Source organism: Fringilla coelebs, assembly GCF_963513975.1.
Source record: "Fringilla coelebs genome assembly, chromosome: 1".
NCBI classification, from domain to species: Eukaryota; Metazoa; Chordata; class Aves; order Passeriformes; family Fringillidae; genus Fringilla; species Fringilla coelebs.
In genome coordinates, this window is record NC_140028.1 from 62,861,128 (window position 1) to 62,875,861 (window position 14,734).

Below are 14,734 nucleotides of genomic sequence, written 5' to 3' on the forward strand. Positions count from 1 at the left end.
CCTGTGGAAATGGAGGCTCAGGGGGAATTCCACCGATCCCTGTGACTCCCTGAAAACAGACTGTGGCCAGCTGGGGGTCGCTTTATTCTCCCAGGCACCCAGTGACAGGACAACACAGCCCAAAGCTGCACCGGGGGACATCTAGGTCGGGCATTAGGAGAAATTTCTTCACGGGAGCCAAAAAAGAGAAAAGTTTTACACTTTCGAAACCCTTGAGATCTCGGCAAAAGGTGCAGGAGAGATAACCACCCCCCCCCGAACGCCCCACAGCCGCCTGCCCCGGCCGCGCTGCCCGGCGGCCCCCCAAGCCCCGCCCCCTCAGGTCCCGCCCCGCGCGGGGTCGTTGCCACGGGAGCCGCGCGGGGTCGCGCACGCGGCGGCGCCCAAGATGGCGGCGCCCGTGTCGCTCTGTCACATCGCCTGCTGCGCCAACCGGGCGGGCGGCGGCGCCGTGGCCTGGGGCCGCGGTGGCCTCCTCGCCTTCGGCAGCTGCCACGACGTCATCCTCTACGACCCGGCGGTGAGTTGGTGTGCTCTGGGCGGGGACCGGGACCGGACCAGGACCAGGACCAGGACCCGGACCCGTCCCTGACGCTCGGTGCTGTCTATCTGTCCCGCAGGTGAGGCGGGCGGTCGCCGCCCTCCGCGGCCATGCCGGCAGGGTGAACTGCGTGCGCTGGGTCCGCCGGCGGGACCGCGGTGAGTAGCGGTGGGGCCGGGGCCGGGGCCGGTTCCGGCTCCCCTGGGGCCGCGGGCGCTGCTGCCCTCGCAGGGCAGAGGAGGCGGGGGAGGCTGCGCTGTACGCTCAAGGAAATGGGGAACTGCGACCCTTGCAGCGCATCCTTTCGCCTTAAGCAAGCCTAATTTCCCAGGAGGGATTTTCCCACAATCAGTTAGTTTGGAAAATGTCTTTAAGATCATTGAGCACAACATGTGATCCAACACCACCGTGTCAAGTAGACCACTGAGTGCCACAGTGCCACGTCCCTTCTTTCCTTAAATATCTGCAGGAACAGTGATTCCACAACTTCCCTGGGCAGCCCATTCTTCACACCCTTGCTGTGAAGAAATTTTCCCGGATGTCCGACCTAAACCTCCCCTGGTGCAGCTTAAGACTGTGTGCTCTCATCCTGTCACATGCTGTCTGGGAGAGGAGACCGACCCCCACCTGGCTCCTCCGTCCTTTCAGACTAAACATGCCCAGCTCCCTCAGCCCCTCATGAAATACGTGCTCCAGACCCTTATCAGCTCTATTGCCCATCTCTGGACCTGCTCCAGCACTTTAGTGCCCTTCCTGAATGGAGAGGCTCAGAGCTGGACACAGTACTCCAGGTGTGGCCTCATGTTAACAGATGGGTCTGCAGGAATTCGAGCTGCCAAACCCGGGTGAGCTGCGTGGTGAGGGGATCTCTGCTCCTGGCCCCACAGCCAGGGGTGCCCCAGGAGGATGTTTGCCTGTGGCTGTGGCAGCTCATACAGGTCGATGGCTTGTTCTGCTTGTTCTTCTACCAGTCTCTTCAGTAAGGTTTGGAGTTTTGCCTGTTTTGACTTTGTAAACTGATTTGCAATGCCTTTTCAGCAATCTCTGAGTATAAAGCTCTGAGGCTGCATAGAGGTTATGTGCTCAGAGAAAAGAATCTTTAGATAGGTAGAAAAGTTTGAGACATTTATGAGGCTTTTGCTGGATAGTAATTCCAGGACTAAACATTGCTTAGTGCAGGCTTTTCATAGTCATATATTCTTGCCCTTCGGCTTTTCTCACTGAAGAAGAGAAATGTGAGTGTTGATTAGACTGTTAATGTAATGTGCTGCTTCCTTTTTTGGAGAAGTACTGAGGTGCAACCATTAGTTTTTAGGGGTGATATAAACTGCCATCCTTTCAATGGGTTGCACTGAAACATATTCTTTTTAAAAGTGATTAAAAGAAGTTATTTTCAGGGAACTTGAGAATTAAATTTTCCTGTGAAGCTTTGAATTCTGTTTGTTTAAATTCACTTGCTTTTTTTTCCTATCTTCCAAAAAGACCAAACAAAACCTCAAAAGATGATAATTTTACACTGTTGGGTTTAAGAGTCTTCTGGAAAGGTATTTTTACTGCTTTCATACAGAACTTTAAATAGTCCTGTGAATTTTCTCTTTGTGTTTTCTTAGGGAATATCGTTGCTCTTAACCTGTTCTGCACAGTGCAACTCCCATTAACCATACTTTAGTTTGGTGGCAGCTTTGGTTACCAGTGGTATTTTGTGAGTAGTAACCAGCAGAACTGCTTATGTTGCTGTTACAAAGTTAAGTACACACTGAACTAACCAAAGCATATTTTTTAGCTTCTGAAACACAGTTAATTTCTGGTGGATCTGATAAACAACTTATTCTTTGGGAATGGAAAGATACAGTAACATGGAATAATCAGGTAAGCTGGAATAACCTCTTTTCAAATCTCCCTCTGCACTAGTTTCTCACATAACACATATTTTCTGTTTTGTTTGTATTTCTGGTTCAAAAACTTTGACTGTTTTTGTTTGGTTTTTTTTTATTGAACCCAGTGTGTATATCCTTGAAATTATTGGTACTCTGTCTTGCTATGTATTACTACAAATGTTTCCTCTTTTCTGTGGTTCATCTTTTTCAAATCAGCATTGGTAAAGAAATTAAGGAACCTGTCAGTCATTGAGTGGATTTGTTTAGGTATCTGAAGGACTCTGTTTGTCTGTTCTTGACTCATCAGCTTTCAGATTTCACATGGCAGTTTTCTTTAAACCACCTTAAAACCTTCAAACCATGAGGACCATTCTGAGCTGGCATTTTCTGTATCCTTCTTTCTTGTTTCCTTATATCCATTTCTGGTGGTTTCTGATCAATCTGTACAACAATGTGGGGTTTGTATATAGCTGTCTTACCAGGATGATATACAAGTTGGAGTAGATGTTTAACAAAAATGAAAAAAAAAATCTGTGCAACAATTGGCTTTTTTCCGAGAAATGGAGAAAAGTAAGGAGATATGCTAATTTATTATTTGTACTGTAAAATATAAGGCAAGAGATTCAGTGTTGTATGAAAGAGCCTTTTGAATGACCTGAAATTTGGATGAAAAAACCACTTTATTATCTAACTTGTAATATCTTGCTTATTAAGCACTGGATTGGGAATGGCTGTGTAGGTAACCCATTTCATCATCTGTCTCAAAGTAGGTTATTAGACTTGGCATTTTAAAAGGTATGAGAATGCATAGTAGGGGGAAGTGAACCTACTCTGATGGGGAAATTTCTCAGAAATAAGTTTTTTCTCATCCTGATCCATTTTAACTGTTCGTGCATTTATTTAAGTTAACTTACAGACATTTTAATAAACTTTTTCTGCTGATGTGGTGCTCAGCCATATGGCAATAATTTCAAAAGAATGTGGCTAAATGTGCACATTTTAATGGGAGTTCTAGACTAGTGTAAATTCTTAAAAACAAAGTTCTGTATTTAACCAATCAAAAATTCTCACTGAGGCCTACCAGGCTGTATTTTGGAAAGAGATGTCAAGTCTGTCTATGGTAAAATCTGAATAAATGTTGGATGTCTGCTGGTTGCAAAATTAAAAGCTTCTCACTTTGTGTTTATGAGGAACAGATTGCAAATTGAATCACCTGTATTCATTGTCTAACTTTAGCTTTTTTGTTTTTCATGTTGGGATTTTGGTTTATGAGAATACACTAAACGTTGCTACTAGACCTGCTGTAGCTGCTACTTATTCCCTTGTGTTCTCTGATCTGTCTCCTTCACTAAGGTTCTCCAAACTTTTGTAAGATGTTCCTTAGGGTGAGGGACAAGAGAAGGAGAAAAAGGAAGGAAAACTGCTCTTCCTAACTTTCAGTACGGTTTCCAACTTCCCTCAAGGAAGGGTGAGGTTATAGTATAGTGAGGGTAGTGTATACAGGAGCATTTAATTCTATTCAGCTTTGAGCAAAATCTTATTAAGTTAATATTCATTGCTGCTGTATCTCTTCTCTGGGTTTCCTGAAATATTAAGGTTTTTTTTTTTTTTCCTAAAGTGGCTTTAAAAGTTTTCTCACATAAGTTATTGGAATTTAAACTTTGTATAATTTTCTCATGTGTTCAGCTTGTGAAAAGCATTCCTCTCAAAGGCCACACAGAAGCTGTTTTTGCTGTGGATGCTGTCTGCCAGTCAGATGAACCCAATTTAAATGTGCTAATAGCTTCTGCAGCCTCTGACTCTACTGTGAGAATCTGGTCTCGGCATGGTTCAGAAGGTAACATTTCTTTAATCTTAGGGATAAGATACTGGCTAAATAAGAATGATGAATGCTTATCCATTAGGTATTAAATACTAACATTTTGTAATGCAACTACACTGATTTATCTTCAGACTTTAGTACATCAAAGCACTATTACTCTTGGAAAGCCTTGGGTCAGATTTGTTCTGCAGAATGATTTATCTTTATATTTCATCAGGGATGTGTGGCCTGAATTTATTTTTTTTAAAATATGTATTCAGGTTATGATAATCTGAACCATTGTTTTGCTCTGTAATGTGGAGGCAGACTAGGTGTATGCATGTGTGAAGTAGAATTATGTACTAAAATGATTAATGCTGGCATTAGAAAGATGAAGTTTAACTAGTCATTTGTTTTTTCCTATTGGCTTGAGTCCAATGAAGTTTGGGATCTTGACCTTCTGTTGAACTAGGTTCTTGCATGGAAAAGGGGAAAACAGCTTTCTAAAATACATAATAAATAAATTGGATAGATAGTTGAGTTTTAAGGTGTTGTTTAAGGCTGGTTGAGTTTTGGTGACTGCGTTTCTTTAGCTACTTTCTTCCTTCTCGAGTTTTTTGAAGATCTCTTATTGCCTTGCCTACATGAGAGAGGTGGGAATTGACAATCTACAGTCCCATGTTCTGGAAGGCATTTTTGGTGCTCCCAAAGAACCCCACGAAGTCTCATCTTTTCCATTTTTTCTTGCTGGTGTGGGTTACAGTGATAGAGGGACGAATTGTTCTGCTGTAGACAGGTTTTTTCTGCTATCTCTTGTTTATTTACTAGTTTAACGATTACTAGTTTACCAATTTCCAGGATCTCAGGGATGTTTGCAGGTTTTTGCTCAACTCTCTAGCTGCTGTTGTAGAAAATGGATTCAGTTTTATTTTCCTTTGTTGTGAATGCTGTTGCCACAGGATATATTTTGTAATATTTATTGCTTCTGGTGTGTTACCACAGTGAAGCTGTATAGATTTAACACAGTATTATCTTCTAACCCAACTAACTGGATGAATTTTTTTGGCCACACAGAAGATGATATTATTGTTTATGCTTTTGAAAAAAATGTAGATTTTTTTCAGCTTCTTAAAATAAAAATGGATGGGAAATTTTAACTGTATAATATAGAAGGAAATGACAGTGTAATTGTAATAGTTACAGTGAATGAGATCAACACTGTCTGTTCCTGTTTTCCAGCTAAATGCATTGAAATTCTGCAGTTTGGAAATGGATTTGTTATGGATGTCTGCTTATCCTTCTTGCCTGGCAGCGATGGTAAGTAAAGCTGCACATCTTGAATATCAATGCAGGAAGAAAAATCTAAGAAATCCCCCAAACAGATTTTCATTTTGCTAACTCCAGACCTGTGTGCCACAGTTTTTGTTTCCTGTGAAATCCGCTTAAGCTGATTCTTGTACCTAAAGATTTTCTCTGAACTCTTCTCAGTAATTAAAAACAAAGACTGATTACAGTGTCTTCAAAATGGCACTCAGATGGGGTTGCTTAGTTGAACTCTTGCAATAGAAAGCTTTAAACCAGGGTAACAATGCTGTAAATGAATGGGATAGGATGATGCTGTTAGTTCCACCTGCTCCTTGTGGTGCTGCTGCCCATGTTTGTTCTTGTTGTTTGAATTGAAGGGCAAAATTCAGAAAAAATCTGAAGGCCTGCATTGAAAACCATGGGTTCCCAAGCAGTGTTTATCATTTGTTTGTTCAGTCTTAAATGTGGAAAAATTTGAAATGCTGAACTACTTTAACCTGTTCAGTATGGTTTATGTAGATTTCTACTAACAGAAAGGTTAGGTTTTGTGGGCTGCCTCAGACATATTCTTTTTGTGCAAATAGGTAGAAGTTTTTTTGGTAAAGCAGATGTATCCTCAAGCCAGATACATGTGTTGAATTAAATTTGTGTTTAAGTATCATTTGAATCTTTGAGCTGGATGGAGGCCTGCCAGGCTCCCAGCTGAAAAAGTGCTAAATTTTCTTTCTGTATTTGGAATTTTCAGCTCTTTGCTGCATACATTCCACACTGATCTGTTGTTTTGATTATATGCCTACAAGCATACCTTTTTCTTTGCCTTAGATAATTCTGGGAACAATGAAAGCTCTATCACAATGTGTTGTCCCATTTGGAAATGCCAGTGTCTGTTTTCAGAGCATGTCTAATACCAAAAGCAGCATCTGCACCAATAAAGAACACCTCTCTCTTTTCCTGTAAATACACTAATGTGCTTGCTGAGGTGAAATTGAGGGTGTTGAGGCTTGTTGAGGGTAAATTAAAATCATTACTGCAAGTGTAAATATTCTTTAGAAGTGAAGTGCCTGTGTGTCTGAGTATAACATTCACATTGCAAAACAATAGATTGTATCTTCATTTAGGATACTGTACAGGTAAGAAGGTCTCACTGTAACACTCTAGAGTAGTGCATCATTCAATGTTGAAATCATGTTGTATATAAGAGAAGTAACCATACGTTCTGAAAACACCATGAAGTAAAATTATCATGTTAGTTCTTAAAACTAAATGTTTATGAAAGTCAAATTGCATGAAATGTTTCTTTGAATGGTGGAAGAGCAAGGATTTTGTTTTCCAGAGTCTCCAAACCCTGTATTGCTAAAGTTACCTTGAGAGCAGGACAGTCCTTTATTATGAACTCTTCCCATCCCAATTCAGATTAGTTATCCAAAGCAGTACAGTGCTCATAAACTGAAAAAGAGTTCTTTATTTTTCTCAAGAACTGAAATAATTTTCAATTTTCAAGATTTCAGTTTGCACAAAAATTTCATTTTGTGTGGGATTAAAAAAAAACTTCTAGACATTTGCTGTTTTTGTTCCAGTTCCAATACAGATGACCTCTGCTGATAAAATTGCAAAGAAACAGGTTAGATTTTGAACCATAAATGTACAGAAATGTTTCCTGTAGAAATCTGTAAAGGGGCTTTTAATAAAGTATAGCCAGTGTTTTCTCCCTAAACCTGACATAGTAGTCCATATAGCTGAGGAGTATGTTAATTCTGAAATCTAAATAAAGTAGCTAAAATATATTATTAAAAATTGCTGCTGATCATTTGTCAGAAACATTAATCTCTAATGGCAATTTGGAATTTTAATGATCTTTGGGGAAAAATTATCTGTGATAAATTTAGGAGTTGCTCAGAAATCTTTATGAAGGCTAAGTTGTCAGCTGCACAGGGATTCAAAGATGATTTTCTCTTGAGAACAATGTGCATTTCTTAAATTAGGAACTAAATACAGAATTACTTTTCTGAAAATCATAAACTACATTTCCTGAAGTATTTACAGTAACCTCTAATTTCAGCAAGAAAAGAAATTTGGGGCTTGCACTGAAAATTGATACAAATGCAATGGGTGCTTTAATTTTCAGTAGAAGTTCCTGATGCCTAGGATTTTAACTGATTGTCCTTGAAAATAAATTATTTAAAAAAAAATTGAACCACTTTTTTCAAGAAGTCAAATAGGGAAATCTGATAGACTGCTCATTAAAACCTGACCAGTCATTTGCAGCTGGAATGCAGCTTAAACATCTGCCAGCTTCTCTGGCAGCCTCTTTATTAAGGAGTTTCTGTACATTTGCTGATTAGCCTTGAAGAAGAGCTTTTTGCAGTTTTGGTTGCTTGCCTGCTTTTTGCCTTACAGTGTCTGCACAAACTCTGCTTCTAAAATCCTGGCAATAGGATTTATTTTTAGAAATCTTGATCAGGTATTTGTCATATAATCTGATTCTTCCTACGACCTGGATCATTGTCATGATGTAGCGTGACCTCTGACAGTAAATAATTGTCTTCTCAGAACTGAATTGCAACAGGTGAAAAAAAAAAAGAGTAAGTGAACTTGGAAAAGCTCTGCTTATCCAACTTAAGTTTCTTATTTCCTCTGCAGGAATTTTATCTTCAACAGATCCAAATTTTAATACCACAAAGTGTTTATGTAAAAAACTATATACTAGTCCATTTTTGCCAGATATTTATTTCTTGATGGAACTTTTTGGGTGAAAGTATTTGCATTTGTCTGCAACAGCAACTAAATCGTAATTCTCTCTTTGGTTTTCTTAATTAAACTTTCATTCCATTGAGTAAATACGTAATTCCATAAAGTGTGTTTCTCAGGAAAGGACGATGTCTTCAAGAACATCCATTGTAATGTGTTTTATGGAGGAAAACGTCACTCCTGCTCAATTTCTGTGGACCTGATGACCAGGTCTTCATTCAAAGCAGCTCATAACCGTCAATGAAAAGCAGTTTTTTAGAGATTATTAAACTTTTTAGAGACTATTATTAAACTTATTTTGAGACTATTAAAGAGAGGAGGAGATGGAGATTAATTGTGACTTAGAGGTTGGAGAGAGAAGCAAGTGATGTAATTATGAGAATATGGAATGTGGCTGAGAAGTGCAAGAGGAACAGTGGATAACTAGGCACAGATTTGGTACAAGTAGAAAGAAGAGATTAGTATAGAGGATAAACATAGTATGAATATTCAAGTTGATTTTTGATCTATCCATAGTAAAGATAAAATTTTCTATATGAAGGGATGTCATGGAGGCTTTTTGTTAAAAGAGGTAGTTGATTTTAGTGAAATTTAGTATCTGGTTTTCTGTCCAGACTTGAGAATTTCAAATGTCTAGCCCTTAACTTCTAACTTATTTCTTCATAGTTTTATACTAAATTTATTTGCTTTTACTGTTTCAGTCCCTAGCAGTAACTCTTCCTCCTTATGACATAAAAAAAGAAGAGTGAACTAAGTGTTAACTATTTTTCCTCATCCTCTTCTGTTGGAGAGAAGAACTAATACACTGCCTAACTTTTCTTTTTTCAGCCCCCTCAGACATAACTTTCTCTGGTTTGATTCAATAGACTTACAGAGTTTGTGCACATTGTAGGTTACTTGAGTGAATTGACTTGAGTAGTCTTGAGTGAAAAATTACTTAAAAACTCTAATACTTGAACTTCCTACAGATATATTAGCTTGAGGCAAACCGCTCATTTTAGCATCTTAAATATTCATAGATATTATTTGCAGTTAAAATAATTTTTGAGTTCCATGTTCTTAAGATACTAATTTATTAGACAGCTAATGTAGAAAACATTAAAAAAGTGGTATCACACTTGCCTGTCTGTTAGTATTATTATATTTCAATATATTTCTATATTGATTTGTACATTATTTATATTTTTTCATGTCCTAGAATATTAGATCTTATAAAAACATGAAGACCTTCTTTTCTTTTCTAGTACCAATACTGGCTTGTGGTGGTGATGACTGCAAAATAAGTTTGTTTATACAGCAGAATGGTCAGGTAATTAAAATTTTTGTCTCTTGCTCTGAGCATTACTGAGTTTTCTGCTTCTATTCATATGTGCTGGTGGTTTTTTCCAAGTTTTTCAGTAAGTCCCTTCTGTCTTAACATAGCCATTGCATACAACAACCTTTTTTCAAATAGTTCATCCATTTTTCTAGGTAATGATGAAATACACATACAGAATATTGAAGTTGAATTCAGTGCATGAAAGTGTTTTTCTTAATTTTTTTCCCTTGTGTGAAGATAGCCAGTTTCTATTCCCACTGATACAAAATAGCTGCAACTGTCCTCCTTTATTAATTATCCAGGCATTGAGTTGTTCATATGGAAATGATGTTACTTTCATTCTATAAATTCTTATAATAAAACTGTTATGACTTCTGAGGAATTTTATGTTTGTTGCTAAGTGTGCCCTTTATGCTTGACTGCTTTTGAACATCAAAAAAAAGTATTTTTAGGAGTATCTGATCTTATAAAAGCACAATTTTTCATGTGTTATTTGGAAGCTGGCATTTTTAGTTTTTCATACAGATAAATATTCCTTTTGAGCAGTACAGAAACATTATGTCCTCTCTTGCATCTGTTCAGAGGTTTTGTTAGATTCTAAAGCATGTGTTGAATGACTGTTTTCCAAAACAGAGCCAGTATAACTTCTTTCTTTCTATCACTGCCTTAAAAAAACCACTTCAAATCACAGTTGCTCTCCCATTGCACCAGTGAAGCTACCATTTAGAACCCCCCTTTGAAACTAGCATATATAGAACCACTTAGTCTGCTGCAATTGCTCAGACACATTCCCTTTAGGGATTAAAGAATAGATACTCCTTTATTCTTTTTTTTTTTTTTTTTGAGAGAGAGAGATAAAAGAGCTGCTTTATTGATAATTTTGCCTGTTTGTGCTGCCATGTACAGTAACAAGATTTTTTTGGTTGCTCTTGTTGCCAGTAAGGTAAGTACTTCATCCCCTTCTTCTATGTTTAATAGATTTCTTGACCACTGAGAAGAAAAGTAGGGTGCTTGGTTAGTTTTTTTCTTATTTTTTTCCTGTGTAGCTTGTAAGTTATGTCAGTTTAATGAATTCTCTGGGAATTAGCAGTGGCAAAATGCCACTATTGATTCTCAATGTGTTAAAGAAAGACTTTTATCTCAGGGACTATGTGGTTGGTTTTTCTTCTTCAGAGTTTGAAACTTGTTTTCTTGTATGATTCAGGTTAACAATATACAGTTTGATTGCCAAAAGTATTCAGAGATACATGACTTATTTTGCCCATTGTTGGCCAAACTTTCTGGTATAACAGTAGTCTGCCATTTTAAAAGGCAGTCAGTCTGTGGAGGGTAAAGGAAGCTAACTCGAATAAACAAGTTCCCCCTTAAGCTTTTTAAGCAAATTTGTGCTCTTTTTGGAGGTAGGAAACTTGATTTATACAAGGGGTGAGCAGTTTTGTTTTGCATGTGTTATTTTTCACGGTTTCAATTCCAGAAAATATTTTCACCAGCTGTTGTGGCAGAGTTGGTGTTCAGAGTATCTCTAAAAGGAGGTGGGACTGCTTGTTGGTGTCTGTCTTAACTTTCCAGAATATCTCTGATAGCTAAGTGGACTATGCAGGCCTCGAAGAGAAGAGTTTGTCTTGTGCTCTACAGCTATTAACAGAATTAAAACTTCCTTGCAAGCCTTCTGACATGAATTTTTGCCTAGCTGCTAAATCTCGTTCATCAGGTTTTCTCAGATCTACTGACAGCTTTCTTATGGCTCCTTAGTAGTATTAAAGGTATTTGAAGGAAGTGTAGCCTTGCCATTTTTTACTGGAACTTAGCATAGGAGAGTGATTAGAATCTTAGCTCCTGTGTCATTCCCTTACTGGTAAGGGCCTGTAGCTCTGTTCAGTTAATTCAGTGACACTTGTAAAGCACTTCCTTTAGTTAACATCCTCAAAAAGGTGGTTATGAATGTGAGTATGAATTCAGAGGTAGAACATACGTTCATAACAGGGCATTCTTATGAAACCTAAAAGGGCACTCTGTTAGACTCTGAGGGAGGATGAGGCATCTTTACTTAGCTAATTCAGGGTACCTTTTGGTAAACTCATTAATTTTGCAGTCAGAATGTATTTATTCATTAAAAACTGCTTGGTTTTTAGAACTGAGTGGGCACACGTTTAATCTTTTGAGACTCCTTACCCACAGATCCCTTACTGTGTTATATAGTACAGAGAAAATGAATGTCTGGCTTGTTGGAAGAGGGTATTGATTTATAAAAGTATCCAGGGAAAAATCTTTCAGAAACCATAATATGCCTTCCTGCTAGGGATATAACATCTACAGATGTGGTCTGTGGAGGGCAAGTAAGTAAACCAGCAGATTAAATTAGAGTTTCAAACCAAAACATTTCTATTTGAGCTTTGTTTTTCTGAGAAGATGGTGTGCCGTGTGTTTTGGGTTCCACCCAAATAGTTTGGCATAGTTGAGAAGTGGAATAGGGGGATGAATCAAAGATAATTCAGACTCTTTCTAATCTGTCAAGATTAACAGCTGCATAGAGGAGGGATATCACATCTAGTGTCTGCTGGAGATAAAACGAGAAGACTTGGACCACTATTGCCAAATTTACCAAACTACTACCCAGGCTACTAGCCTGGTCCTGTAAGATATGTGCCCAAAGTGTGGGCAGAATTAGTTGTGCAGTGTGTGCTGGGCATGTCCACAGCTTCATTAGTTGTGCTGCCTACAGAACAGCTTTATTCTTTGCTTAAAAGGAAAGAGACCAGATTGCTGCTAAGCAACAATGTTCAGAGATTAGGTAAGAGGCATGGGAAAGCCTGTGAAGTAGTCAGACCAGGAGGTTTTGTTAGATTTAACTGTTGGTGTTGTAACCTCTTATGTATCCAGTGAGGACCAAGTAGAAACTGAAACAGAGAAGAAATATGAGACTATAAAAACAAATTCTGTAAAAAAAGAGAAGAATGACAACTCAAAACACTGGTCTGTATAGAACGTAGACAATAATAGAAACTTTGACTGAATCACCTAAAAGTAATGACCATGTGCATCTGCACAAACCTTTATATTGATTCAATTTTAGAACTGAATACATCTGAAGAAACTGAATATAGGATGCCAAGGGACATGAACTTCAAAGAAAAGGGCAAAAACAATACTAAAAATCCTCGCATAACAGCATACACTACTCCTTTCTCAGTTTCAGTCAACAGTTTTTATTTTTATGGGAACTAATATTTTGAAAACTTTGACTGAATCATAAAATCTTAGACTATCTCAGGTCTGAGGAGACCCATAAGGACTGCTGGCTCCAACTCCTGGCTCCTCACAGACCACCTACAAGTAAATCAGATGACTAAGAATGGTGTGTTCCTCGTGCTTCCCTTCTGTATATGATAATAGCCCTTGTGTTCACCTCTGTTTTCCAGCCACTCTGCTAACACTGCTCAGATGGGTGAAGAGTGGAGGATGATGTTATAGGGATGGGAAAGCAGCATGAGTCCATTTGAGGGGCTGGATGCATTGTCAGGAGTTTAGGGGTATGTCTCTTCAGCACTGGGGCCTCATACACCATCTGGTGCTGGGATTACTGCCATGAGTGAATAGGAGGTAATAAAATTCAGCAGCCTCCACCTTAAATCATGTGAATAGGTTAGTGGGTCTATTCAATGTAAGCATATAAAAATTAATACAGACTTCTAGCTGACTATTTAGATATGCTTGTTCTGCAGCACAAAAGGACTTGACTTCAAGCTAAGTAGTGCCTATAAACCTGTTCAGGAAATGACTTAGAAATCTGGGGCAGTATTAATAATCTCAAAATAATTAGTTTTACTCTTTTAAGGGAAAACAAATGGCTGCTTTTCTTAATAGATGTCTTTGATGTAAGATGGGTAATTATAAAAAACCCCACAACACCTTGAAAAGGGAAAATGATTGTGTGTTTAGATTAATACTAGGGTCAAGTCTCAGGAGATACACACACTGTTTTAGTGTTAAAGAAACAATAAAAGAGAAGGATGTTAGCAACTGTTCAGCCTAAGCAAATCTTTCTGTTAGAAAAAAGGTTACCAACTAACCTTGATGACTATAAAATACAGAGCATTTTCTCAAAGATCATATAAATGAATATATAAATGTGTTTTATCTATTATCTGAAGTATCAGTTGCTGAAGATATTTTTAATGTATTGTCAGAAGCATGTCATCTTCAGAAAAATCTTTAGGTTGCTGTTTCATGTCACTTCCTGGACTGTTCCTTCCTGCCTTTACACATAACCCATTTGGTGTTTAACATAAACATCTCTCTGGAGTGCCCTAACTAAGTGCCAGTGGCTGCAGAAGTGACCAGCCAAATGAGGCTTAGGTGGCTGTGAGAACACATTCTTAAGACCTAAACTTTCTGATATGGAAGTATCTGATCAGCTTAGTCTGATCATGTATCCTGTTCTGGTCATATATCTCATATATAGATGGTTCTGTAGTTTTAGGGATGTTTTACAAGGGCGTGGAGTTACAGGAGGTGGTGCAATGGCTTCAAACTGAAAGAGGGTAGGTTTAGAGTAGATATTAGGAAGAAATTCTTTACTGTGAGACTGGAACAAGTTGCCCAGAGAAGTTGTGGATGCCCCATCCCTTGAGCAGCTTGAGGCTAGGTTGGATGGGGCTCTGAGCAGCCTGGTCTAATGGAAAGTGTCCCAGCTCATGGCTGGAGAGGGTGGATCTAGATGATCTTTAGTGTCTTTTCCATGCGAAATCATTTTATGGTTGTGACTGCAAATGTGTGATGAGGAGAGGCAGAGTAACACTGTTTGATGGGAAGGTGGTTTTGGGGAATATCAGAAATGTTGGATCAAAGAGAGAGGCACGGTGAGGACGTCCAGTAGGCACCAATTTCTGAGTATGGATTCTTTTTCATACACATACAAATTTTTCCTTTTTTCTTTTTCCCTGTCACAGATTAGAAGAGAGACCTCAGTTGCAGACTTGTACTGATAGCAAAGGCTGTCATTTAGTCATAGTTTTAAGTAGGCCTAGGTAAAGTATTTAGTAGACTATAATGCCAGAAATAATGTGATAAGTTATTCATACTAAACTACACTAGTGTTTTAACTGTAACAGTTACTTCAGACATTGGAATTCAACTTGGAATAA

The 14,734-nt window shown here is 38.5% G+C and overlaps 1 protein-coding gene across 3 annotated transcripts in view; it reads left to right on the top strand.

Annotated features, from left to right (window-relative positions):
* The first annotated feature begins 387 nt into the window (after positions 1-387).
* Positions 388-14,734, top strand: part of ELP2 (elongator acetyltransferase complex subunit 2) — a 37,997-nt gene continuing 23,650 nt past the window's right edge. For 2 of the 3 annotated variants that reach the window (XM_084207575.1, XM_084207576.1), the window contains exons 1-6: positions 388-520; positions 621-699; positions 2,325-2,410; positions 4,105-4,255; positions 5,459-5,536; positions 9,517-9,581. In XM_084207575.1, the coding sequence (XP_084063701.1) occupies positions 389-520; positions 621-699; positions 2,325-2,410; positions 4,105-4,255; positions 5,459-5,536; positions 9,517-9,581 (591 nt within the window). In that variant the 5' untranslated portion in view covers position 388. Of the gene's footprint in view, positions 521-620; positions 700-2,324; positions 2,411-2,761; positions 2,808-4,104; positions 4,256-5,458; positions 5,537-9,516; positions 9,582-14,734 lie in introns of those variants that run through there. The other variant, XM_084207577.1, reaches the window with a different exon arrangement.